This window comes from Phalacrocorax aristotelis, chromosome 9, assembly GCF_949628215.1.
Source record: "Phalacrocorax aristotelis chromosome 9, bGulAri2.1, whole genome shotgun sequence".
Lineage (NCBI taxonomy): Eukaryota > Metazoa > Chordata > Aves > Suliformes > Phalacrocoracidae > Phalacrocorax > Phalacrocorax aristotelis.
In genome coordinates, this window is record NC_134284.1 from 20,578,159 (window position 1) to 20,606,058 (window position 27,900).

The window sequence follows — 27,900 nt, forward strand, 5'->3', positions numbered from 1 at the left end:
TTTGTGCTTGATTTTTCATCTGATAGTTATTTTTTGAGGCCTACTTAGTATGGCTGGAGACTCTTGGCTGTAAAGTGATACCATCTGTGAAGAACCTGGAGGGCTTTTTTTTTCTTCCCCTCTGCATTCTAGATATGAAAATCCAGAAGACCAAAAGGATTTTCTGAATACTTCAGAAGAAAATGGGTATTTCTAAAGGGTGAAGAAAATTGTTAAAACCAATGATGCTAACTGCTTGAGAAGCTGGCTGGATTTCTAGGGCAGAGAACAACTCTAAAAGCAGAGACGTGTAAAACTTAGCAGATTTAATGTATATATTCAAACAGGGCTTTGAAGGGGTCATTTTTCCTGTTCTTTCAAAGTGACTGGGGGCTGTCAGTACACTGCTTCATGATAGCAGCCAGGCTGCCTAAATGCTGTCCTGTGTGCCCAACCCCTCCTCCTGACATCAGGGGAACACCTGCAACACATTCAGGCACTCAAGAATTTCATACTCTTATTTTTAGATTTCTGCTAAAACCCCCAGCTTTACAGCTGAAAAGAAACAAGAAGCAACTCAAAAGCAGCACATATCTGCACTTTCAACAACCCCAAGGTGCAAACTTCCATTTCTTAATTCAGTAAATCTTGACACTAGCTGTGCTCTGGAATTGATCTCCCTCTCTCAGCAGACAGCTGGAAGTGCTAATGCTCCTGGCTTTATCTGGCTCTTCTTTATAGAAAAGTAGTTTCAGTTACACCCCTACAACCTCTCTCCTCTGAGTAGAGCTACCCAGAACGCTCTCCATTCTGGAGATGCTGGTCCAATTTTTGCTGAAGTTTGTTCTTTTCCCATAGAGATGAGGTAATTTTGCATATTTTAACTCCTTGGAAAGAAGCCTGAAGTATTTGCTTCCTGTCTCCACATGTAAAAAGCTATGGACAACCTGAAACTATTTTGAATCACCTCATAACCTCTAATTTTTCCCCTGCTTGTTATTTACTGAGTCGCCTCTAAGGAGTGGTGCCTTCAAGTGTGATTTTGGGCTTTTGATATTTTTTGTTGTTGTTGCTTTTGGGTTGAGATTTGGGGGTTGTTTTGGTTTTTGTTGGTTCAGGGTTTTTTTGGGGATGACCTGTCTTATAAAAGCCTTACAGGGAACAGATAACCTTTTAATGCAATATCATAAAATTAATTTGCTCTCATCCATTTTCAAGACACAAGATGTCTAACACTACATTGCCCTATAGGTTGATGAAACCATCAAATTTATTTCTATTCACAGACAATCCTGTACTCTATGACTTCCCACAGGTTTGTGTGTATATACCTTTAATTACAGCATACTGGTGCTAAATTTACAGCATTAGATATTTTTGTTTTTCTTTGGGAAACAGTGCTTTCTACCCACAGAGACTTTTACTGTTCACAGTTAACAGTGGTGTTCACATCTGATAGTTCTTGAATGCAATTCATCTCTTCAAACTGTTAAGGAGTTAAAGCTTAAAGAACAAGCTTTGGTTTCTTCACTCTTTAACCACTCTGCAAATTAGTCACTGTAATGGAATTCATTAACTTTTTTTAAAAGGCTCATAGTTAGCAATAGTATAAAATTTTTTTCCAGAATTAATGACTAAATGTTTAAATTTAGCATAGATTTAGCAATCAATGACAGGTGGCTTGTAGTGTTCATCCCGAGCACTTAAGAGCATTGTGCTTTGAAAAGAATCATCCATCTTGAAAGCTCCAGGTGGTCTGCCAAAATGCCTCTGTCAAACCAGCAGGCTGTCAGCAGGTGGGGATGCAGGGGAGAGTGCTGGCATGGCCATGTGGCTCAGCTCCCAGCACAGTTCCAGTACAGTGGTTGACTCTTTTCATGTTGCATGCATGTAAAGTCTGGATTATTACAGTTATGAAAAGTTATCACTGTAGTAAGGATTATATTAGGGACTGGTGTTTCCATCAATACCCAAGGCACACTTGGTCCATGGCCAGGCGTATTCTGCAACAGAAAACAATAAAGATGAGAAACTTTTGAGGTGCTCTGCTCTCAAACTGTTTCCCAAACTGACAACAGCGTGATGTCACCAGGACTGGGGGAAGCAGTTCTTCACCTTCTGGGTTGCATGGGCAAGCTGCCTAAGCCACCAGTCCACCCCCCCATTCCCTACCCCCTGCCTTCCTCTCTCCTTTTTCTTCCTCTTGCCTGACTCACAAGTGAGGATCCCATCCTCTACCACAAACTCCCAAGACAGAATTTCAACACTGTTTTTCCCTTGCCCCTACCGCACCACCATAAGGATCAGCCTGGACCATTATTTCCCTGCTTTCCTACCACTCCCTCATAGATGAGGTCCCTGCACCGTATTCCCTTTCCTCACCAGAACCCAGCAGTGCTGTGGTGTTCTGAGCCAGCAGCTGAGGGGGCAGCAGAGAAAATACAGCAGTTCCCAACCTTGCTTCCGTGTAAGATCATACTGGAGTTTCAGGGCAACACCTGCACCGGTCATGCTACTTTGTGTTACACAGTGCAGTGCGATCCTCTGACTGATTATGATTTCCCTTGAGGGTCTTCAACAAGGAAATTAAAGAGTTACTGGGGAAATGGATCATTATGAGTGGGAGGGGATTAATAATGATATGTCTTCCAAAATAAGCATTCATAACTTTAGAGTGAGAACTTTACTGACAAAATTGTCAGCAGAGCAGAAAAGGTGAGAAGCTTTTAGCATTAGGTTTCATTTGCCTATTAGCTTCTGCTTTTCTTAGCCTCAGATAAAACTACACAGCACGTCTGGGAACCTCGTTACCTGTCAATGGGGTATCCTCCTTCACAAACGTTGACCAAGGCATACAGCTGTCTCAGTGCATATTCATACTGAAATAAATGAACACTGTTAATAATTCCAGTGATGAAAAGCAGGTATTGTTTATCCAAACTGAACTGTGGAAGTAATTTAGAGATCCTATTAATGTTCAAGGTGTTTAATTGATGATCTTGACAATCTAGTACTAGGCTAAATGCATCTTTCTTCTCTGCACTTTGCTTTTTGAAGTTCATTAGGTAAATTCAGCTGTTGCTGCACACTGGCCCCTTAGGCAATGCTCACCCACCTAACCAATTTCATTCAAAAAAACCCACAAAACAAAAAAAAACACTAAAGAGGGGCTAAAAGTTTAATAGAGCAAGGTGGCCTCCTAATAGCCTTGTTGATTAGAAGCTCCAGCTGAAGGAGCGCATCTGCTTTTGATTTGTATACAGTACTTATATCTTGGCTGACTACCAAGTAATCCCATTGCTTTCTGCTAAAAACAATTAATTTGCTGTTGACTCTTCTTACCACACACCACTGCCTGCTTAGGTTATCTTGCCTGGCATCAGGACTGGTTTTTCTGGAATAGGAACTGACCTCTCTTATTCTTGTCTAAACAGTGCTTAGCACAACAGGATTTGGTCCTCAGCTGGGATCCCAGGGAGAGTAGACAGTAATAAAACCCCTAAACTGGAACGTGGCTCCCAGGAATTCAACAAGACCACGGGAGCAGCAGCTAGGCTATTGCAAGGAACTATGCAACACACAATCATAATACAGAAATCTGATTGTCCCAGGATTATGAGTTCACAGTGGTGGCACTTGTGTTTCTGTTTTGCCAGTAGAGATGCTTCAGGCAGAAATACAACATGACTTATTAAATATTGGGATTTTAGGGGAGGGAGTTGATGAAGGGACAACACAAACTAGCAAAAATTAGGGATTATTTTTGGTTTTGTTTTTAATAAAGTATTTTTAGTAATCTTCTTGCTTATCTACAGGTGCAGTAGAAGTGGTTTCCTGCTTCCAAAAGCCTTCCTTACCCTTTCTCCAAAACTAAGCCATATGACTGCCCCCAAGCTAGCTTTTTAATAAAAGCTGTTTTCGCAGACATGCTTATGACTACTATGCCTGTTTTACCGGTATATTTATCAGGTTATATCTAATGCTTGACTTACCAAGGGTAAGTGCCAGTTGAAGCAATGAGCTCTGAAGTGGTTCACCGCTGCCTGGTAGCAATCATAATTGCTGATGGTCAGTCTCTCTGACAGAATTTGGTTGGTCTGTTCTTTTGATCCTGTTACTAAGGTGATTATCTTTCGCATGGATTCTTGGATAAATTCTTTCACCTGCACATAAAACAGTAGGAACTTAAAACATGCTTTTTCTAAAGCTAATTTGAAGACTTTGAATGAAACTTCTCGTTCTTTAAACCTCCCTCAACTCTTGGGCTCCTTAAGGAACCCAGTTTTGCTGTTTATTTTTAGCACAGTCTTTTGGACCTTTCTGTTAACACACAAATGAAAACTAGAAAGACAAAGACAGACTCCTGGCACCTGAAATCACTCACTGTCCTAGTGTTCTGCCAGAGAAACAAAACACCAGCAACACCAATACTGAGTACCATTCTGCAGGAGCTATTTGATTTGGGAGACTTGATCACTTCTCTGATGCCGAAGAGTAAGTCCTCCCAACAAGAATCCCTATGGATGTAGATGAGGAATTTTCCTGGCAATAAAAGCCGTGAGACTGACTTTTTCATTTACTTATACTTGCCTAGATAACTGCTACTGAATGTGCCTTGTGGAACAGACCACTGGATTTTAAAGGAAGAGTAAACCATCAACTAGAGGTTACCAGTCTGAAGAGTAATTTTGGTGCAATTTGAAAAAACTGGAAGCAATCCCATCGGCTTCAGGGGTGTTACTTCTGCCATTGCTTATGATGGATGCGAATCTGACCTGATGTGTAGCTCAAGTTTTTTCTTTTGCTTACCTCCATGTGTGTTTTCATCTCTGCAGCAATCTTCTTAGCCTCATGAACATCATTGGTAGCCATCAGCTTTCGTTTCATGATTGCAAAAGGCACATCAGGACTAGGTGTCAGGTCATAGTGTTCTACAGGTGGCAGAGAAATGGGGATAGCTCTCTTCCCCATGCCCTGAAACTGCATCACTTTCATGGAGGAGATGCTCTAAAGGTTAGAAAGTAAACAAATGGAAACCGTGAATCCCCTCCAGTAGGTACTGTCTTTGCTTTGCCATGCAACCTGACTCTCTAAACTTGCTTTATTAGAGAAAATAAAGGAGATTATAGGGTTGTAAATGTGTGTGTGCACATGTGTTGGGTTTTTAATACAAGGTCAAGCCTGCCAAAAATCAGGGAACTTCTATTTCAAAAACTCACCATGGGGAAAAAGACCATCAGGTTAAGTAACCTGACTTCTTTTTTTTAAACAAATATTTAATCTTTGGAATAATAGGACTTTATAAATGGTACGTGGCCTCTTAGCTCACCCCATTCAAGGGATCAATGCACTTATTAACATTTCATTAATATTCATAATATGCCTGGAAGTGGTAAATATCCTTCTTATACTTGATTGAAGTGAAATGCTAGATCACTGGCAGAGCTTGGAGGAAAATTCATATCCCGACTTCTTGAATTAAAATATAATACAAGGCTGTATTTCCTTTAGCATCAGGATCATTGTCTCTTAAATGCTAAGTTGTCTTCCGAGATGAACAGTTTAAATTTCTAAACCAACCCTGCCAGTTTACAGTGATTTTTTTTTCCTGTGTTTTTTTTTAAGGTATGAAAGTATAAGGCACAAAAGGTTTTAAGATGTATCTGACCAGGAAGCCCACTCATACATACTCTGTTTCCATACTGCATCACATGGCTGGTGTTGGTGCGTTTCTTCACCAGCTGAAACTGCTTGTGAAGTGTTTCTTTTCTTAGATCCTCCTGCATGAAGAAACTTCCATGTGGTCACAGATACTTAAATTCAGCTATTCTAAAAATGCAAGGAAACCTGGAAAGGGTCTTAGCTGCCAGTATGTAGAAGGAAGTACAGGGCAAGAGCTACACAACCTTTGGAAAAAAAGTAAAAATTGAAAGGAAGATTTGACAGCATATTCTAAGGTTGCTTTTAGTGCTCTCCTAATCTCCCAGCAAATGGGAAAGAAGGGAATGGGCTAGCATACAAATCCCAGATTTGTTTCATTAATACTGTTTTCCATTATGCTAATAAATGGGTCAGCTACAGTTCGGCGCTTAAGGATCCCTGAATCAGAGCTACACCTTACTGCCCAATTTGTTTAACAAATTTGGATCTCAGACCTAAAGATCAAGATTATGTGAATTTGAAACTAGAAGTTAGACAGTTTCTAGTGTTATAACCAAAAAAGACAATGCTTCTGAAAGTTAGTTTCAGAAATAAATTTAGTGGCCCAAACAAATAAAGATTATATATGGTTCTGAGTAGTAGATAAATACTTTTACTGATTCAGTTTGTTCATTTCAGTCTCACATGAAACAACGATTTTCACAAATCCTGTAAAGGAACTATTTTTTAAAAGCTTAGTGATTTTTCATGCACAGAAATGCAGAAACCTCATCAAAGTAACTTACCATATCTGAATCCTCCATCCAGTTCACACTGTACCAGTCCCCAAGATAAGTCTGCCTTTCATCATCGTAGTAACATGCATAAGATGACTCTCTGGGATTGGCAGCTGTTGTTGCATAAACTGTAAGAGAAATAGAAAGTATTTTTTTTATTTCCTCTTTTTTTTTTTTAACCCCCCATCATGATTTGGTACCTTGCTGAACGTGATATATTTGCCTAAGTGTTTTGGCTTTTCATCATTTACTTCTAAACAGCAGGAAGGAAAGAAGCCTGTTAATCATTCTGTTATAACAGCATTGAGGCTGACTGAAGAGCTCCTTTCTTGCTGCCAAATGTGTGGTCTGGGGTGTTTAAAGAAGAATATGCACTTCTGAGGGCAAAATGTACTATTGAAAGAACTGCCTGAGAACACTTTGCACTGACAACCACATATACATTCACTTTCTTTATTACAATAATGAGGACTTTTTCCCAAACTTGGAGTAAATCACCTAAATTATCTTTTGTTCCAGAAAATGCCACCTTCTAAGTAATATAGTTTCTTGGATAACACTGAGAGAAAAGCAAAATAAGCCTCTACAACATCTGCCCCAAGCAGTGTTCCCAGTAAGCCATCTCTAACACAAGAGAAATACTGTAAACATGTCTTTACAGGTATTACTAAGACAAAAGCTATTTTGGCTTTTTGCCACAGTCAACTCACAGCATACTTGTGTAACTGAAAGTCCAAGTTTCAAAGTGAAAAAGTGTTAGGGATGCTTTTATATAGCTACAGTGTTGTTTCTACTCAGTGTACCTGAAGTTCAAAAGCCAAAAAAAGTGTTAAATCTTGTCTTTGTAGTAAAGTGCTGCTCTTAGCATCCTTTAAAATGCTTACTAAGTAATCAGTTAAGCTTTGTAGCTCATCATGGAAGCCTGCAAAAGACAGCTTCATTGTGTAATACCTAAATTGTCAATTTTCTGCCTTTGTAAGTCTGTGGTAGAGCTGGTAGTAAAACCAGAGTTCTCAGACTGGAAATTTCTAATAGAACAAACTTTGAAAAATGCTGATTCACTGAGCATTTATTTTGAACAATCAAAATAAATTGATAAATAAATTGATAATTGATAAATAAATTCATGTCAATATGAAACATTCTGTGTGCGCTTTCTGTAAATCCTTGACAGGGCTGTAAGCAGTCTAGGTGGGTGCCAGACAGTATACTCCAAGGCCAAAGACCCAAGAAGCCATGGATAGGCAGGTGGTTGGTTCTCCCTAGAATCACAGCTTCAAAACTAGAAGAAAGCCAGAGCACCCTGCCTCCCTGCCATGGAGCAGAAGTTTGAAATGGTTGTGATTTCTCATCCTAACTGAGGATGGGCTCACAGCTCTGCAGCAGAGACCTTAGAAACCCTGAAAAATCTGAGTTCCACTTCCTGGGTTACTGTGCAAATAAATATAGCAAAATTGCCTGGCAATGATGTCTCCAAAGCGCCTTTTCTACTCAATGACACTGACAGCAGGAACTTCACACCTGCTGTTAGCAATGCTGAGGCTGAGAAATGTCAGTGAAATTTAACTGCTACCTGTTAAGGGCAACCATATAGTTCCTGAAAAGAAATACTTTTTCAGCTTCTCATTTGCAAGAAACTGAAAGACCTGATAGTCTTTATAAAACTCCACTAATTCTTTAAAAAGCAACTTCCCATAAATGGAAAATATTACTTCCTCTAATTCTGTGCTCCCCTGCTATAACTGTACATAAATGTGCCCTGAAGCTATCCTGGACACAGTGTCTGTTTAGGTCCTGCCTGTGACAAGTTGTGACAATGAAGTTCAGTAAGTTACATGAATGCTCACCATTGATATTATCAGCCAAATGATTCATCATAGATCCAGACTCGCATGCTTCAATGTAAAACACCATCTATAAAATAAATCAGCGACCTTAAGAAATTCCATGAGGAAATGGAGAAAAGTCCTTCAGTGCTTTTTCAGCTGTAGCTAGTCGGCCTGTACTGTTATCCCTGAAATAAAAGCTATCCATAATGCTATAAAATAACACACAAAAGCAAATAGGTCAATTTTTCGTTTTTGGGAACTAAACTATGTGGAAAAGGGAAACATAATCACAATGAAAAGATGCTATTAATCTCTATAGAAACCACAGGGATCTACCGACTAACATAAAAAGCACAAATCAAATACACAGTTGATCTTTAGGCACAGCAATGTACAACTACTGAATGTGGTATTTCTGGAACCAACGGCCATTTAAGTCTTCCTAAATACAGCCAGCTGTAGTAGACAGGTTATCACAGAAGGTTGGTTAAAAAAGGCAATCTACCAAAATGTTCCAAATATTAGTTTTTCTGCTTAAAACTACTTGTGATGAAATAAGTGCACAGAATTTTCTGACAAGAGGTACAGTCTCTTAAACAATATTAGTGACTGTAAGCGGAACATGAGGTATATATGAACTTCCTGTAGTAACTGCAGTCTGAAGTGAACAAAGCACAGGAAGGACAAGCCGGGTACATATTATGAGGGTGCGGTAGTTACAGATGTTGTTTCTCCACCATTGGTCAGAATATATACCGTTATCAAAAGGCAGTATACTACATTTCAACACTGACTGCAAATATACAGTAAACTAAAAATCAAAAGAGAAAATTTGGAGAGAATCAGTCCTTATAAGTGAAAAATCCTAATCCAAATTTCATTGCATGGCAACAATTTCCTCCTGCTTTAAAGAATTCTCAAAATGAAGACAAATCTCTCTCTTCCATGCCAGCTGCTCTTTTAATCTCACAACTTCTGATATGCTTGCTTACCTTCCGGTATTTTTTGTGACGATACATGTACCAAATAGTCTTATTCAAGTCCTTCACATGAAGCTGTAAAGTAAGAAGGCTTGTATTAAAACCACTGATGTTCAATAGACACAGAATTCGTTTAATAGGAATAAATACTAACTGTTGTGAATATGTTTACTATTTCCCCTGAAATATATCCAGTGTTTGCCCTTCTGGAATACAACGTTTTAGTATTTACCACTCCAGAAAAGATGAGTAATGGTCCCAGATGATACGTATAGTGCACTAGAAAGCCAAGTCATACCTGTGCGAAACAGTCTGCTTGGACCACCAAAGTCCAATGAAATATTAAATGACATAACTTAATTTCGGCTTGAATGCTCCAGATTCAAACTGGAAAAAATCAAGACTGGGGTGATGAGAAGACTATTCCTTCTTTTCTGCCTCCCCCCTCAATATGGCAGTGCATCAAATATTTTTGTGTTTTACATTTATTACTTATTATTTAATATGTCACTAAAAGGATGGTTTTTATGACAAAGTAACCCCCCCCCCCCCCCAATCTTACATCATCGTCAGGAAAAGCCAGAAGTCCTGGAGCTCCATGGTCAGTGAAATAAACAAACACATGATCGTTGGGACCACTGTAATGAAAAAATTGCAAACAAATTCTTTCTAACAACTCCAGCCTGATCTTCACTACAACAAACATCATCTGCTTTTCAATGCCAAGACAAGTCAATATTTGAAAATAATACAGCTGAAGCACCTCCTCCTCTTGGTAATATTTTTTTGCTCCCAAAGCATACTGCTTTGGGTGCTCATGAGAGAAGATTAGCATCTGCAAGAGGAATGAAAACAGGGTTACAGCCTAGTCCCTCAGGTATGAGGAACTGAGCAACTATAACTCATGTTTCAAACTGTACACTGATTGCTGGTTAGGCAGGGGCTGCTACGTTGAGTATGGCAGGAGTAATATTGTTTTTTAATGCCTATCTAAAGAATCTGTTACACTGTGGGCATCTGTAGCAGTCTGGTAAAAAAGCAGTACTTTTATAACTATGTTACGCCAATGAACCAATAGCACAGGGATAAAACCATAAAAGCTTCTTTAATAAGACCCTCAGGTATGTTTATTTACTACCTGGTTGTGATCTGTATGGCCATACTTAGCCAAATCAGCGCCAGTCTACATCTCCATGAAGAACTGATCCATACAGAAACTCACCTGTAGGCTAGACTGGCATTTGAACTAAGTTGCTCTGCAGTTGGTTGAGCACTGCACGCTTACAGGCTTTGATTCCCTAACATCTGTGTAGTGCACAGTTTGCCGGAGACTTTTATTGCACTTTAAACCAAATAGATCATCTTTGGGTGATATTAAGGTCTTCTCCTAACAGCCAGATCTGCAAAGGGATTTTGCTTTTAAAACTGTATCCAGGGATAATTAAATATAAAACAATGTGAACAGATTGGGAGGAGTCCCCAAGCCCTCCTCTCTTCCTCTGTATCAGCGGTCCAGAAGTCTGTATTTGCTCTTGCTCATTCCTGACTGTAAAGAGATACAACTGCAGCAGCTCAAGGGTACATTGTCCAGCCTTCTGCCTGTCCAATAACCTGCTGGTTAGGGAACAACCTGGAAGACAATCGGTAGCCTTTTAGGCAGAGGATAACTGAGTTCTTGTCCCGCTCAACAGTGGAAGTCAGGCCACTTGGTAATTTACACCACAGAGCCTAACAAAGAAGGGTTGGGTGTTGTTTTTCTGGCTCCCACTCTTGACCGTAAGTGCAAAATATTTGACCAAGGTGAATGTAAATAACTAAGACTTTTTTTATGCGGGTTCAAGTTGTCTTCCTGAGCAGCTAGGTGTCTTTGGCCCTCTGCACAGCCACTCCCTTATTTGACTTCTAACGTCAAGCTTTCACAGGTGAGGTGTGCTCTGAAGTACCTTTTTTTTTTTAAAGAAAAATGCTTCATAGTCACCTCTTGACTCATTCCAGCTGCTAGAAGAGAACAATCTAGTAACTGTGTTTTATTAACTTTTTGCTTATATGCCTTGCATATATCATTTTCTATCTCAGCTTTTGATGATGAACTAGGCTAGTTCTTCCAAATGGTCAAATTTTAATTCTTAAAGGTTTTACAGGAAATGCTGCGCACAGAAAAATATATTGATAGAACTCTTTACCAGCAGTACTGAGTTACAAATATAACACACCTTAGTAAACAGGCATCATACTTTCATAGCTCAAACTCTGTAGAAGCAAGATGAAACAACTGACATGAGGTATCTTTCCAAGAGATCTTCTAATTAGGCCCCCAAATATATTGCTTTTATTCTTGAATCATCTGAATTATATAAGGCTTTATAAACTACACCCATTAATTATAGATTTTACGTCCTACTTAGCCAGTCTACAATTATTGTTCATATATTAGAATATTGTCAAACTTAAAATCATTTATGTAACTTTAGCATAATACATCAATTACAAGATTAAATGCTTATACTACTTTCTCAATCGCAAAGATTTCTTTGCATTATATATAAGCTTTAATTCCATTTCATTACATTCAAAACCTCAATAACCTTACGTATCCCACAAAGACCACAGGTGGGATTAGATATGCAATTCTTTCAGCTAATGAGCTGTTTAAGCTATCCCTGTCCCTCTGCCACTGACTGCCGAGTCTCACCACTTCAGCTGACTCATACAACTGTTCATGTACATTAAGCCAAGCCTTAGCAAACCCTTCTTAGAGGTCTCCAAACCTTAATAAAATTCTCTTTGAAGAGCCATTCTTGCAAAAGACAATAGTCTAAATAACAAGTACCTTAATACAGTTGACACTATCCTCTAGAGCTTTTATACCTTAATCAATACTGCACTCCATACCAGTCAAATATCAGCAGTTGCTTCTTGGTGCTGGATAGTTTAAGAAACCAGCACCATTGTATTTCTAATGTGGATGACCTGGAGTTGCCATCAATAGTCTTGCTGGATTCTCAAATTGCTCTACCTTACCCTCTTTTGTTGAAAACAGTACCACTGCGCAACTACATGTGCAATTATTTTCTAAATTAAATCTCTCTTACCTTCTCAGTACTTTTCCTGATCCCACCCCCTTCACTGCTTCTGCATCTCCTCTGAGAACAGCAAGGAAATTCTTTGGAGTAACATCCTAGGGATTTAAGAGGTTGAAAGCTAAATCTGATCATAAAAACAACAATAAAATCTTCATTTACCAGGATGGCTTCTGAAAGTCAGAATCCATGCATGGATGGCAAGTTTAGCTGGCCATCCTATTCAATCTATCATTATATAAATATATTAGCCACTGATGGCTCACTCGGGTACTGACTCGTGAAATCACCAAGGAATTGGATTACTGATCTGATTTAATGAAACAATTAGTCTTACACATCTGTTCTTCAGATTGAGTTACAACACTTATGAATGCAAGACGTCCCCTTCTTTCATTTCGTGCCAATACAGAAACTGCGCAAAGGTTTACTTTTATGACCCCTGCTTCACTTCAAAGCATCTGTTGTTTACATTCATCTTATGAACACCAGAATTCATGCCACACTGTGCAGGTGCACAAGCAAGAGGCTTTACACTATGTGCATTTTGGAGTGTAAGCTACGGGCTGAAAGGATTTATTCAGAACATTGGCTAATACTGAACCTTCCCTGGGGAATGGTGTTTCATTCCTACCTCTTTTGTATAGTCCTTGGGCACTCCAGCATACACATCTGTGCCATTAGGTCTGTTAATGACAATGCCTTTTGTTGGATTTCTGAAAGTTAAACAGAACATAAATAAGAAGGATTAGCCACATACAATGACCACAGAACAACCAGGAAACCATTTAAACTGTCCTGACTGGCCAGCTTGCCTGAGAGAGAATACGGGTACTTGCACCATGTGTCATAAAGTGATCTCAGAATATAAAGGCTCTTTCACTTCAGTCAGTTATATATGCTCGCCTTACCGTCAGAGTACCTTCAAGTATCCCACCTCAGATCGTGTTGATTAATCTGAGGATGTAGGCAGGTGGTCTTTTACACTATCATCTCTCTATTTTCGGTATTGCCTTTAGTCCCCTTTCGTCTTTGCTCCCAGTGCTGCTGTGCACATGAAGCCCGCTGATTTCTGCTTTAGTTGTCTCAGAATTAGAGGATGTATAACTGAACTGTTTCATACAGAAAGCAATTATATGCTCCAGACAGTCACCAAGAATGGGATGTGTACACTTCTTTTTTGAATGTGCATTCTGGGAATTAATCTGATAAGATCGTTTCAAAAAAGCCCTGCAAGTCATACATGGAACTTCCCTATGTTTGTGGTTTTAGGCTATTTATCTGCTGTAAACTGTTACGCCTGGGAGTTAAGATCACTTACTCCCATAATGATGAAGCTCTGCAGTACTCAGTGCCACAACAGATGCTGAGCTGTAGAGCAAGGCTTCGAAAGCTCATGAGCACATTTCAACGGAGAATCATTGTGCAATGGATAAAACATCTCTATGCATATCACAGGTGGTTTTAAAGGCTTTTCTTACAAAACTACCACAAACTTGAAACACATTGGTGACTATGGCACCTTTGTAGTAACCATATAGTTTGTGACTAATGCACATTCATCACTTACTCATCATTATCAGCAATGTCATCATACATCATGACAATGATCTGTTCATCTGGAATTCCATTTCGGTGTACGATCTGGTACGCATGGCACACATCTGCCTGAAATTAAGCAGATTTTCGTTACTAGCTTTAACAGAGATTTTATGTTTGAGACCAGAAGAATAATAGTTTTGCAGGCTATTGTCCAAAAGAAACCGCATTCAAATATAAGAGATTAAGGGTTGCTAGAGGGCAGAAATGCACAGGTTAAACCAAAACTCAATGTTTGTAGTTGAATTAGTAATAGAGGCTATGGTTAAAATCTCTCTCATTCACCTATTTTGATTTCTTATTTAAACAGAAACCAAACGCTACTTCAGACTTGGTACAGATAACAAAATTTAACAAAAGGTTCTCAGCAATGTTCTGTGTTCTGTCAGAAAATCTAAACGAAAACCTTGTGCACTGACAGACAAATCCAAAGTGTGCCAAGCAGAAGAAAACGAGAGCTGCATTTCCACCAGTTTCAATTAGTTCTGTACCAAGCCTGCATGACTAAGCATCAAAGATTGACCTTGGCTTAACCACACATGGTTTACCAATCTCATCTCTGCAAAGATTTTATTAAATTTTGTTTTACTAGATGAGAATTTTGGTTAAGGAAAATTTCCTTTTTCATTATATATTTCTTGTAGAGTAACACTGAAGCAACTTCAGGGCAAGAAAACAGATTTCAGTGGAAAACAGAACTGCAGAATTTCTATTCAGACTCTTTTCCTGACTTGTACAGGATATGAATAAGCAGATTTTCTTACAGAACCATCTTCCCATCATGCAGAAATAACAGTACTCATCAAAGTCGTATTGCAATAAAAGCAAACCTCTATCAGAATATATAACTATTAATCTCAACCCAAATAATTATCTTCTTTTAGATTTGCAGTCTGTGAATGACCTAATGGGATATCAACAATCATTCCTAAACTCTAGAACGACAACCTACCGCATGCTAGAAAAGCTGAGCAGATTTAATGGAAGAAATCTCTTCTAACAAATGCACTCTCCAAATGCAGGCAAGAAGCAAGCCTTAAAGCTTACTTCTGTTGAACTAATCTAATTTTCTAGTTTGTAAACCAAACTGAAGTGGAACCTACATAAGTTCAGATGACTTAGGCGTGTTAGTGATTCTGATTATTTTAACTGAAAGGACACTGTAAAATCCTGTCACTTTATAAACCTTAGTCTAATAAATGTGGCTGATGCTGAAAAGAGAAGGTAGTTTTCCAAGATTCTGTGATGGGTGAAGCACATTCAACAGTAATGAACTCTCCTGCAGCAAAATCTCTTCACGTGACTAACCCCGAACAATTAACTGTCCTTACTAAAGCATTTCCATTTCCTACTATGCAGGTCAGCCTATGCTCTCTTCCACCTATCCCAGACAATCTCCACTGTTTATAGTTCTCCATTTCCTTGCATGTCATTGTACCAGCTGCTGCCTCAACAAGTCAAAAGGTAGAGGTTAGAGTTACAAAGACATCACATATGATAAGTAACAGCAGAGTGCCAGTTTGACTAAATATGTAATTGATTTTCAGAAGCAACCCAAGGAACAGTAAAAGGAAACACCCATCAGGGCATCTCTACACTGATTGATGAGCAGATCATAGATTCCCTCTCACTCTCAAGACATAATACACTTCTGTTATGATGACAGAAACAGTTATAGGCTAGCACACGTGGAAATGTTTAGGCGTACTATAGTGATTTAATATCAACATATTCAACCAGCAAGTATCTGTGCTCCCACAGACATATGGCTGGCCAATAGGGACTTCAGAGGTGTTTTTAATTAATACCAAACTACCCCAAATTAGTTAAGCTTTGAAAATACATATTATCAGCTCTTTTTGTCTCCTTCTGATTCATTGACTGGTTGCTCACTATGTCCTGTCTTTTAGCAAACAGTAAAGTAGACATTGGTGGTAAATTTAAATGGGCTAAATTCCCTAGTGTGGAGGGAAACAGGTCAATGTAATCAATCCCCCTGAACCTTGACTTACGCCCCTCTGGGGATTGTCCCAGCCTTTTAAGGCTTTTGCTAAGGGAACTGTACCTGCTGGTAGCAAAATACCACCAGCATAGGCTAGAGCAACAAAACCATGTTTTGCTGTTAAAACCCCATTGGTAGGACAGTTCTGAGTAAACGGTTGGGGGTTTTTGCACAGAATTAGCAGACCTGACTAGCCACCTTTGCTGTTGGTCACATGGTCCTCCTCTTCCCTCCCATACACATAAAAAAAATCTCTATAAACCCAGAACAGAAACAGTCTGCTGCTAGAGTACAGAGGTGCATGTGAATCTAGAGAATTTCCTGTTGATATGTAACTGCCTCTCAAATACTGCTCAAATATTTGAGCCTTCTTTCTCCAGAAATATTTCTGGCATAGCTAATCTGTGAACCACCCTAAAAGAGACAGCTAATATCGTTCCAGATCTCTCACTGGTATTATTCTTGTTGGTTTACTATGTAAAAAGAATGCTATGAACATTTACTGGATAAATCATCACTCAATTAAAATCACACTCTTGTAGCCACAATTTAGGGTGGGTAGCAGCTGCCCTGCACAGAAGAATAGGAGAAGGTGTAGCTGTAGAGCTGCTACTGCACAACAGACCTCACGTGCCAGTTCCAAAATGGACAGCACTAATGGCATGGTTCAGACTTTCCATCCCCAGGTTAGCCTAAACCTGTTACTACATTAGCAAATTTCCACAGAAGATCTATGCTTAAATTTGCTTATACAATTAACTCCTAGATTTTGAGAGCATGGGGGTCAGAGGTGGAATTCCCATTTTCCTGGGATGGGCATTTTGTCTCCTAAAATGTGTATTTGGGGGAAATTCTAAAAGGAAAAAAACCGCAACACCCCAACTTTCCTCTGCCATACAGCTGTTTAAGCATTTGAGTGACACAGTTTTCAAGCAGACTTCTGTTGGGGGTGAGGGTGGCCTTGGAAAAATCATGGGGTTTTTTTGTGACACACGCATGCATAAAAAGTTCCTAAAGGGAAAAAGCTTGGACTTCTGTGAAATTGGTTACTTTTGGTCTTATGACTGCTAGGTTCATGGCTAAAAAGCATGTATAATGAACTATCAGCTTCATTGCAAAGTGGTACTGTTCCTATTACAGGTATACTGAAATGCCATGGCCTAAAAAAGAATGAACTCTAATATGTAAGCATGGTAGAAGAATAGGTCTGAAATGCCAGCCGCGTTTCATTCCCTTGCTTAAACGCACATTACTGAATCAGCCAAAAACTGTAACTATACTAAGAACTTAGGAAAGGTTTTCCCATAGCTTCAGTTACAATTTTGTAAGCGCAGTGAGAAAATTTTGATTAAAGCCAAATAACCAAGGCATCCTTAATGTCTGTTACCTGCAAGACTGGAGAATTTAGGACTGTCCTGGAATAAAATACTGCTCTGGTTGGTAGTGTCGAAAATTCTGAATAAATACAGTTCCTGGCCCATAAAGCTTAATAAGTATAATACTAAAAACAACTGAAAACAGACCCACATATTCAAATTCAAATGTTTTTATTTTCAACATTTTAATTTTGCCAGATTTTTTTCAGCTATTTTTCTCCTCAAGTATGTACTCCACCTTTAGTAAGATTGTGTTTCTTATCAGGCTTTTCCATTGACTATGGCTTTTGGAGTACCCAGAAAGTATTGGTCTGTCTGTCTTTCTGATCTGTTTGTGAAGCCAGCTTTAGGTTTGAGTTAGCTGGTGCAATCATCTCCTGGGAGAGGCAGAAGTATACACAAAATTCTGTTCCTCTTAAGGAGAACTAGTTTGTTGGCTCATTCTCTAAATCTACCAGTAGCATTCAGCACTGTATTTGCTCATGTATGCCACTAAACTTTCCAGATATATATCATCTAGCTCTTTGCACAGTAGAGAGCTGAGACACTTTGCCAAGAAACAGGGGGAGTACTCTTTCTGGTATGTATTGTGAGTGCTTGCTTGCATTTAGAGAATAGCAGCCAGTCTGGTAATAAAAAAGCTGCTATAGAGAAGTCAGAATAACTGCTGAGGAGCAGAGAGAAGTGCATCGATAGTCCTTCCACAGCCCAAGCAACTCTAATCAAAAACACTAAGATATGGGTAAAACACCAAAGAACTGAGAAGCCACAAGCATAAGGCCATATACAGGCTAGCTTTGCACTGACACTAAGCCTATCACATTAGGCTGTATACTATTCAAAACACTTAACATTTATTTTAGGAACCTCATGAGATAAATGTGTAAGCAAGTTTAGTTCATCCTGATTAGGAAAGAGTCCCATTTCAACCATCACAGAGGAAACAAGTGCCTGCAAGGTGTGAATCTCACTCATAGATAAATGCAAACAGTGGTTTTTTTCCTCACCTTGTCTGCACCACTGATAGTGGATCCTGACCACTGACAGCCGAGTTACAAGTCTTAGAAGGAGTTTCAGATTCCTTGAGGTTACAGGTGCAAACTCAACATTTACAGGGTCTGCACGGTCTTCACAAACTTACTGTTCATGAGGTCTGTACAGCATACAATGATGGACTATTTTCCCCACGAATTTTCATGTATGACATTAGAGACATTTTGGAAGGCGTAACATTATTCTTCTCCTTTCATGTTTTCTTTTTTTTTTTAGTCAGATGAACACATCCTGCTGTCAGGTAACTTCTGGAAGGCAGCAGAGTATGCTTTGACTGGGTTGTGTGCAGACTGGAGCTCAAAAATATATATGTAATATATATATAAAAAAATATAAATGTAATACAAACATGCAACATCATGTTTTAACTGTACCCTGAACAGCTGAACGGAGCAACTGAAACCCAGAGATGTGTCAGCTGAGGTCTCAAATAACAAAGGGATATTATGAGTGCTTATAGTTGCATGAAGGGAATAGCAACCAGTCCAGTAATAAAAACCCATCACATTGAGTAACTACTTACAGGAACATTCACATCTACAAATTCACTTGTACACAGGGTAGGTCATAAAGGCAGGAGGAAAGTGAACTAGAGTACAACATATTTTCTTCCACAGTTTCTCCCTTGGAAAGCAAAGAGTTATACAAATCTGCAGTCCTGGAGTGCTGCTTTTTGACAGTACAGGTATTATTCTGCTGAAAAATGACATGTGTTTCTACATGTGTTCACTATGGAATGACTTCCACGATGGTTGAAGCACAGAACTGGAAGTCCGAGTCCTATTCCTGGTTCCACTGCAAGTGACTTGAGCAAAAAATTTAAATACTTACAGTGCTTTTGCTTCCACCATTGGAATGTAGGGAGTACTGACACAGGCAAAGACATAGTGATCGGTCTGCATAATGTTTCAACAAATCTGTTATAACTCCTGAGACATCTGTAGTACCTTTCCTCCTCTGTATAACTCTCCTAAAATTCTATAGTTCAGCCAGTTTTGCTGGGAACAATTTTCCCCAGTGTTTTGGTACCCAGGGCACCCTTCTCTAGATTACACTTCATGGATTACACACCGTGGATTTTCCATGACTAACTGTCATGGAAAAGCTGTCTGCCTGACAGTATGCCTTCCCACCACGGGTGCTCACTCCTGCCAGGCCCCTAAGGTCGGCCACAAAAGGCTGCTAGGCAAGACAGCACAGGCTGCTGATGCACTGCATCTTCTGGGAATTGATTCTTTTCATAACAAGTTAGAGGCACGCTGTCTCACCCAAGACAGGTAAGTAGGTGCTGAGCCCCACTCTGAAAGATCCTTCACACAGACTCTTTTATTTTATGACAGTGATTACTAATAATCCTATCAAAGTAATGAAAAGTTCTAATTTTCTTTTTTTCCAAATGTTAATACTGTACTCAAATGAAGCAGTAGAGGTTAAAATACAGAAATTTCTAGGATTGAAATTCAGAACAATCTGACATTGCAGACATTTTGCATTGTTAGTTGATGTTATCTTCAAAATTAAGGTGTTTAAAGAAATCCCATTATCATTTTTCTAAACTTGAAAAGCAATTACTTAATACCTGTCTGCAAAACATAACCACACTCAAAAGCTAATTTGCTTCTGTCAAACTGGCATGTTCAAAAGACTTATTGCTCGATATATATATAAGTGTGCATCTTGTGTTCTTCAAAACTCAATTTTACCTGGCAGATACACTTGACATCAAAGGCTCACTGACAGAAAAGTTAAAAACTCTATGCTTGGGCAACTGTAGAAAAGTAATTCTCATGAGCCACAGCTTCAAAAATGTAATTTTATTTAAAGAATGTTGCAATATTAACTCCTCCTAGAGTGGAGGGGAGCCAGCAAAACTGGTTATACCACAGTAGGAACAACCAAAGCACAACTCAGTAATTATATTTAGACACCCTGGGGGGTAGGTGATCAAGTAGAACACTAGCATTTGTATAATTGTTTTCTGATTTCAACTCTTAAAATCTCATTTTTCAGATTTAATTTGAAATATGAATGGTTTATATTAAGGCTGCAATATCCCAACTATGGTTATCAGGTGATAGCTACAGTGCAAGGAGCAGGCAAAATCCCTAAAAGTGGTTTGTCAAAGTGTTGAGGCAGCATCTGCTGGTAACAGGTTCTTCTTCAGATGCAACAAGGTTGTCAGTCTGGTTCACATAGTTCTAATCTCATCACTGCACTAAAAGTTACAAACTGATTATGAGCTGCCGGGGAAGAGAAATATAAACATAAAACCCAGTGTGCCCAACACGTGGAAAGCTCATTTATTCCTCAATCAACACAGAGAGGATGAAGCCTCTCCAGATTTTACAGGCAGTTACATTAAAAATAATAAATACTTTAAAAGTTTCAGTGCTCAGCAAATCAGCTTGATATATGTACACAGTATATTTAATACAGTTTAACTTCTAAAATGCTGGGTTTGTACACTAGTATTTCAATCTCTGTTCGAGTTCACCTTTACCAATAATAGTCTAGTAAATTATTTTTCTAACATTTAGACATATACAAATGTATACATAAATCAGAATTAAAGGGATCATGTTCTCCAGGAAAGCAAGAGGTAGTTCCAAGGTTACAGCAAAGACTGCATTTAAGTGTAGATTAATCTGTTTAAGGGATTGCCCAAGAATTCCCCAAAGGGAAAAAATGCCATAGTCTGCTCATTGTAAGTCTTAAACTTAATCAGAATTAAGTCACTTGGGTTTAATCTGGTCCATCCTGACACTCAGACCACAATTCCACAACACCCTGGCTTTGACAGCCATGTCAAACTCAGGAGTTCCTGTTCCCTTTTCTCCTCTTTCTGCCATTCACTCTGATTCCTGCACCCCAGACCAGGCAGTTTTGGGAGTGTGGCCAGCATCAGCATGAGGGACCAGTGGTCCTTACCTGGTGTCGATAGTTGTACCAGCCATTTGAACCTGCAACAATCACCACCCAGTGCTTGCCTCCATCTTCAGGATCTTCCATGGGGAATGTGCTGATGCCCAGAGCACAGCCCAGGAGCACAACTGCTTTCAGTATCATCTCTCTCCTTTCTTTACTCCACAAATGGGAGAAAAAAAAATCCCTAATGAAGAAGTTTGAGAGAAGATGATGAGAGGACATTAGTCAAAAACAAAACAAACACAGAACAAATATCAGTAATATCACAACCAGAAGCTTTTCTTGCTTGTGGAGTTTTTTTGTTTTACAGACCATTCACTCCAGAATACAATTTTGGATCATGTCTTCCTTTATAGCACCAAGCTGCTACTAGTTGTAAGAGTTTTCTGTCAGCTTTTTAAATCCAACTGAAAGCAATTCTGAATAGGACAACCAAGTCTTTCAGCTCCCTCTGGTTGTTTTTCTCTAAAATAGCTGGTAATGAATAAGCCTGAAATACAGAACAAGCATCACTATCAAGTATTTCACAGACAAAACTTTTTCAGATTAATACTAGTCTCTTGGTCTCTGCTTACTTAGTTCCCACTCACTGGCAATTAGCCCATTATTATTGAGCCAAATCCCAAGTGATGTAGGCACAAGGATACACAGACATGGAGAATTGCCTGGGAGCTGGAAGGTCAGTGTCACAAAAGCTCTCTGTGCCTGCAAAGCCTGAGAGGGTGGAGAGAGGCCGTGCTGCTGTTCTGCACAAGATACAGCCCTAACTGCTGGGGCTGGGGGGAAGTGCAGACTGTGAGAGCCTCATGCTATTTGTGCAACTTGTTATACTAGTGGAGAGCAAATGTGAACTGGTACCACATGAAAGAGTAGCATTGTCGTCTCTGTTGCACAACGGTTAAGTGCTTGCTCAGGTCAGAGCCAGGGATGTCAAATTCAGAAAAGCAGAACCAGAGAGGAGGTTTGAGCCCACGCAGCTCAAACAACCTGGCCATATCTAACCAAAGGCTTGCTTTTGGTTGGGTTTGGGGGGTGGGCTTGGGGGGGGCAGGGCAGGGTGATACATATACTGGTCACAGTCTCAGGTCTGCTGCATCCAATGTGTCCTCATAAAGCAAACTCCCTTGAAGAATTGCATGCTCTTGGCACATGCACAAAAATTACACAACTTCTCCATGCTCTGAGAGATGGGATTTTACACTGGCCTGTTTACAAAAGAGATTCTGGAGGTTGACCATTGCTGATACGTATGTAAGAGGTGGTACAGTAAGAGGTGGAGTAGTCTACATGAGCATGGCTTTCTCTGGAATAAAAACTGGAAACTCCCAAGGCATATGACATGGTCACAAGGCACAATGTCAAAGCTAAACACTAAACCAAATAACTAAGCAGTATCTAAGTCAGCCTCAGCTCCTCACAGCCAAAACCATCCATCTGCAGCCACTCAAAGGAGGCAGAAATAGAGAAGTAAGCATTATGTGAAAAGATTTCCAGCTCTTCAGCAATCATTTGAACCATTTATTTTCTCTCTGTATTTTTCATGTAAATGTAAGTATGATTTTAGTTGGAGAAACAAGAAGTTATGCTTTAATGAACATGGAAGAAAGTTTCTTCTCATGAAACAGATTCTGAGCTTTGAGGGATCTGTTTGCATGAAATTAATCTCCATATTCCAGTAAGTCTGAGCAGACAGTCTAATATTTCAGGTGTTAGATATACCTGAAACCGTACATTGGGAATGAATAGGCTTGTTGGCCCATGGCATATTGTGGAACTTTTGTAAAGTTTTAAACAACTTGGTCTGCAACTTAGCTGTGCTGTAGACAACTGAATAGACTGGGTTTGTGGATGTTGTAAACACAGTGTATCTTCAACACAGTCATTAGTACATTATTTGTTTTAATCATCTGAAGAAGTGACAAGATATATAATGATGATCATTAATTCAAATCCAGGATATTTCAGTAGAACCTGTGTTGCTGCCAGCTGTTCACTGTATAACGTGATAGCTAATTCCAAGGCAGATCCTAGCAGACAGGCATCCATCACATGGAAACAGTCACTGACACCAGATGTCAGTTACTGATATACCACGCAACAGAGACTAAAGTAGTTTCAGAAAAAAAAATATGCTATGGAATGCTAAGTCCTGAACTGAAAACAGTTTGATGGGACTGTTTTTCCTGACAAGTTCACACTCCAGACTACACTCACACGGATCTTTAGCTCTCAGGACCCCAGCCAGTACCTCTGCACGGGACCATGCTGTGCAGGACACAGGTGTATGAGATACCAGCCCTGCATTCTGCCTGCACACGGGTCCAGAACTGAAAAACTCAGGGCCAGGACAGGAACAAAGATTGACGTTATCAAGCCCTCAGGCAGCCCCTCCATGAGGGGCTGAACAGTCTCCCACGTGGTAAGCAGATATCCAGATCCTCAGGTTTCTCACCTCTGCCGAGACAAAGTTGTGAGTGATGCAGAGGGCCCAGGGGAAAACAAACCAACCAACCTACCAAACAAACACCATGAAACTTTTGCATTGTATTAGAAAACCACAGGTTTTGTCATGGGTTATTTAGAATAGAAAAAAACCCTCCTCTTTTATACTAATTAATGACACATAATCCCACTTATCTGTCTTTCCCTATACTATGACTAAATCAAATTAACACCAGAAAGAAAGGGGGGAAAAAACCCTAGACATACCACAATGCACTAATAAGCCATGATTAATAAATGCTCAGCTCCTCAAGGTTCTCTGAGCAGCATTTAAAATAGGTTTAACCATTAAACACATGTACAGTGGGAGTAGGTCTTTCATTGCTTGTTTCCAACTACTCAAAAAAAAAAAAAAACCCCAAACCAAACAGACACCAAACCCCCCATATTTCTACTTGTTTTAAAGAAAGACTTTGAGTGCTCAGGCAGGCAATTTACAAGATTGTGTTGAGTTACGCTGAATGAGTTCTTGACCTACAGTTGGGAAGAGACATTTTTCTATCCATCCCATGCTATATCTTCAGGTTATATTCAAAGAGAAACCAGATCAGCTGACCAGCTTACCACAGGTACATAAAAAGCCTTTTTCTGAAAGCAAGGAATCAAAGATGTGTCACGTGATCCTGAAGGCGTGCAGAGTGAGATTACATGGAAGAGCTGAGAATTTATCACAAGATCATTTTAGAGCTTTGGCTGACCCCCAAAAATATGAGATGATTTGATCAGCTCTGCTTAGACTTTCTGGTAGAAGGGTCAATTAACTTTGCTTTGGAGACCATGTCAGGAAAAAGGCACATCTCACAGACATAGGGGGTTCAGCATCAGATCTACAGAGCATGTACATGCACAGGTAGGCTACTGCACAGTTTGCACAGTCCCTGGAAGAAGCATGGCCAGAACCAGGTGGCTCTTGCCAGAACAATTTACTCTGCTCTTAAAACCTGTTTTTCCTGACAGAGGTGCCTTGACCATTTCCCATTACATGGCTAGCACACATCTGACTCGATAAGAGAGGGATGCTGAAGAAAGACCAGATCTGGAAGTGGCCAGCTGCTGCTAGAACAATTCTTCAGGTTAACAGCCTGTTCCCTGAGTTCCCAACTTTCCTTTGGGAAAACAGTCCACTAAGATCAAAAATCTCAGAACAACAGGATACCACCCTAAAGGAAGGAGTCTGAGCTGATCAATGTATTTTCCACTAGTTTAGAATGATGTTGACACTTCAGTAGCTTAAACTCCAAATACCTCAAGCAGAGCCTCTAAGAGCTGTATAAACAGAAGCCATATAGCCATTCTTCCGTCATGTGAAATAAGTGACTTATTAGTAATCCTGGGGAAAAATAACAGCCTTAAGTTAATCAGCTGACCATTTCATTTTTTCTTGGAAGTATCTATTTCTTTCCAGTTGTTCTTCTTACGACCACTAGACTTTCAGTTTTCAGAACCGAGTCACAATTCCTTTTCCCACACAGTGCTTGCATATTCCCTGTCGCCAGAATATTGAGATGTGGATTTCCACAAAATACGTGGCTCAGGATGGCCCTCCTCACAGGAAACTAACGCCTGCAGTTCTCTGTCAGCAATGTTCTGCCTACATGTCATGCCAGCTGCTACACATACTGAAGCACCTAAACCCGTGATTAAGTCCCTGTGGAATTAGTCTGATTTTCATTACGTACTTGTATGGTAGAAAGAAAAACTCTTCATCACTGTAAACTCTGATAAGCTACATTTTGAAGGAGATTGTGGTCTCTATTGCAAAACAATTCTTTACAAAGTCTACTAGTAACCATTTTATGAATCAGATTAATTTGATTAGAACTTGTATTAAAATAGTTTAGTATAGCTACTGAAGATGTACAAGTCACTTTTAATGTAAAAACAAGAATTTGTAATTATTTTAACTCAGAATGGTTTTAAACATTTTAAAGACGTTGAATAAAGGTATTTAAGTGTCATTTTAAATAAAGTTCATTCTCCTGTTTGCAGATTTGTCTTTCTCAGCAGCAGAGAGATGGCACCATTCACCAGAGTAAAAATAAAAATTAAAACATAAAACACACACATAAAGCCTCTGCAATCATTCTGATGGTAGAGAAAAAAAAACAAAACCCAAAAAACCCCAAACAAACTACTGCAACACTGCATGGATAACTTTATTACATGGCATGATTTGGGGTGGGAGGCATTGAGGGTAGAGGAATAAGTCAGACGAGGGTAAGCATTTCTGCTCAACAAACATGAAAATGTTTGGAGCGTGGACAGAATGAAATTCTGGAGAAGTGATTACGCAGAAAGTCTGAGATTCCTGCACTCCACATGCCTTTTACTATAGTTTATCTTAGCGTTTCAGATTTTCTCTGCAATCTTTGTTTTAACCCCCAAATACGGACCCCCAACACAGTCCTGTCCCATCCTAATCAGGAACTAGTGGTGCTGCTGACTTCGAGCAGACCTTCATGTTACAGCAAGGTTGTCTACCAGCTAGAAACAACTGCAGCCCCGGTGCAGCACCTTTCGGGCATCGTCAGCTCTTTGCAGAAGACCCGTACATTCTTACTCCGTCGTTTGCCCCCGTTAAATACGTACTCCTGGGGACTAAAGCTGTGCTGCTGCCCCCGCCTGTGCCAGACCCCGCTCTCTCCCCGCGCCCGCCCTGAGCGATGCCCCCGAAGGAGCCGCTTTGCCGCCTCCCCCCGGTGAAGCCCTCCCAGAAGGGCTCCGTGATAGGGGGGACAATCGTGCCCAAACCCCTTTTACCGAAGGCACCACCGAGGAGGCGGCTCGGCGCTCCGCAGCCGTGCCCGCAAGGCAGGGGCGGCACGGCGGGCTCGCGCACCCGCTCCCGCGACCCAGGGTGGGGGGCGGCAAACCGGCCGAGCCGTCGCCCCAGCGCTGACTAACGGTGGGGCCCCAGCAGCCCCCGCCGGCCGGGGGACAACGGGGCGCCGGGACGAGCGGCAGCGGCTCGGCAGCGCTCGGAGCCGCGGAGGGAAACCGGCGCCCCCAGGCCGCTCCCCTGGCGCCGACGGGGCCTCTCGTCCGTACCCCGGCCAGCCCTGGCGCCGCGGAGCGGGCCGGCACCCCCTCACGGCTCCCCCCGCTCAGGCGTACCCCCTGCCCGCTCCCCGCCGGCGGGGGGCCGCGACAGAGCCCTCCCGGCCACCGCGGCCCCGCGGCTCGCCCAGCACAGCCCCCGCCGGCCCTTACCGCGCGCCTGCGGAGGTGTCGCCGCCGCGGCCGCTGTGATTGCGGCAGGCGCCGTGCGGGGCGAAGCCGCCGCGGGCCGCGGCGGGCGGGGACCGCCGGCGGCCAATGGCTGCGGAGCGGCCGGACACCCGCCCGGCCGCACTACGTGCCCCAGCGAGCCCGGCGCGCCCCGCCGCTCAGCCGGCCGCGAGGCCTTGCGCGCAAAGCACGGCGGGAGTTGTAGTCCGCCCGTTGCCCGGCGATCCGTGCGGAGCGCGTCTCGCCTGGCCGGGGGCCCGGGGAGCCCGGCTGGCGCGGGGGGGTTGGGGGCCGCGGGGAGCCCCCCGGGCGTGCCTGCCCGTGGCGTTCGTGCGTGTTCTGCGTTGGGCAGGAACGGGCCAGCGCCGGCTCCTCTTTCCCATTGGAATTGTCCTCCTGCTGTTTCAGGGCAGGGTGGAGGCAAGGAGGCCCGGAACGGGAAGGTGGAGGAATGTGCCAAAGGGTAGTTCATGAAGTGACGGAAGAAAACTAATGCTCCCGCATCGCCCTTGCGTATTTCAGCCAAGCTGGCCGGCAGAGCCCTGGCGCCTGCCCCGGCCTGCTCCCCCCCTGCGCAGGGCTGGCTCTGGTACCGTGCGGGACTCTGCACCTAGCAGTGGAGAGAGGCCTTGGCGGGGTTCGGTTATGTACTGCGAAAAAGCCTGAGAAACACTGCTGTAAAGTCTGCTCCATTTTTAATGTGAGAAAGAAAAGCAAGGATCCTTTCTGAAAAGTACAGGCACATGCTTTTTGCCTAATAAACCACACAGAAAGGAGCACGCCAGCTTCCCCCTTGCGTGCTGACTACCAGTTAAAAATAAAAACAAACAAGTTTGCATTTTGTTTCCGACCAACTCTGTTTTTGAACATCTGCAGAAAGTCATAGTTTTGCTCTGAGTTTGACCTCTGC

At 41.2% G+C, this 27,900-nt stretch overlaps 1 protein-coding gene across 2 annotated transcripts; it reads right to left on the reverse strand.

Annotated features, from left to right (window-relative positions):
- Positions 1–1,131: 1,131 nt before the first annotated feature.
- On the reverse strand, positions 1,132–27,188 carry LGMN (legumain). Of its 2 annotated transcripts, XM_075103747.1 has the most exons (15): positions 26,973–27,004; positions 21,573–21,750; positions 21,264–21,444; positions 13,876–13,973; positions 12,940–13,021; positions 12,318–12,403; positions 9,788–9,863; positions 9,238–9,300; positions 8,264–8,330; positions 6,426–6,544; positions 5,670–5,759; positions 4,789–4,986; positions 3,972–4,142; positions 2,791–2,858; positions 1,132–1,982 (listed from the first exon to the last, which is right to left on the reverse strand). In XM_075103747.1, the coding sequence occupies exons 3-15, from the start codon at positions 21,399–21,401 to the stop codon at positions 1,943–1,945; spliced, it is 1,296 nt and encodes a 431-aa protein (XP_074959848.1). In that variant the 5' UTR covers positions 21,402–21,444; positions 21,573–21,750; positions 26,973–27,004; the 3' UTR covers positions 1,132–1,942. The 2 variants fall into 2 exon arrangements, with proteins under 2 accessions (XP_074959848.1, XP_074959849.1); XM_075103748.1 differs by lacking the exon at positions 21,573–21,750 and having other exon boundaries at positions 26,973–27,188.
- Positions 27,189–27,900: the final 712 nt, after the last annotated feature.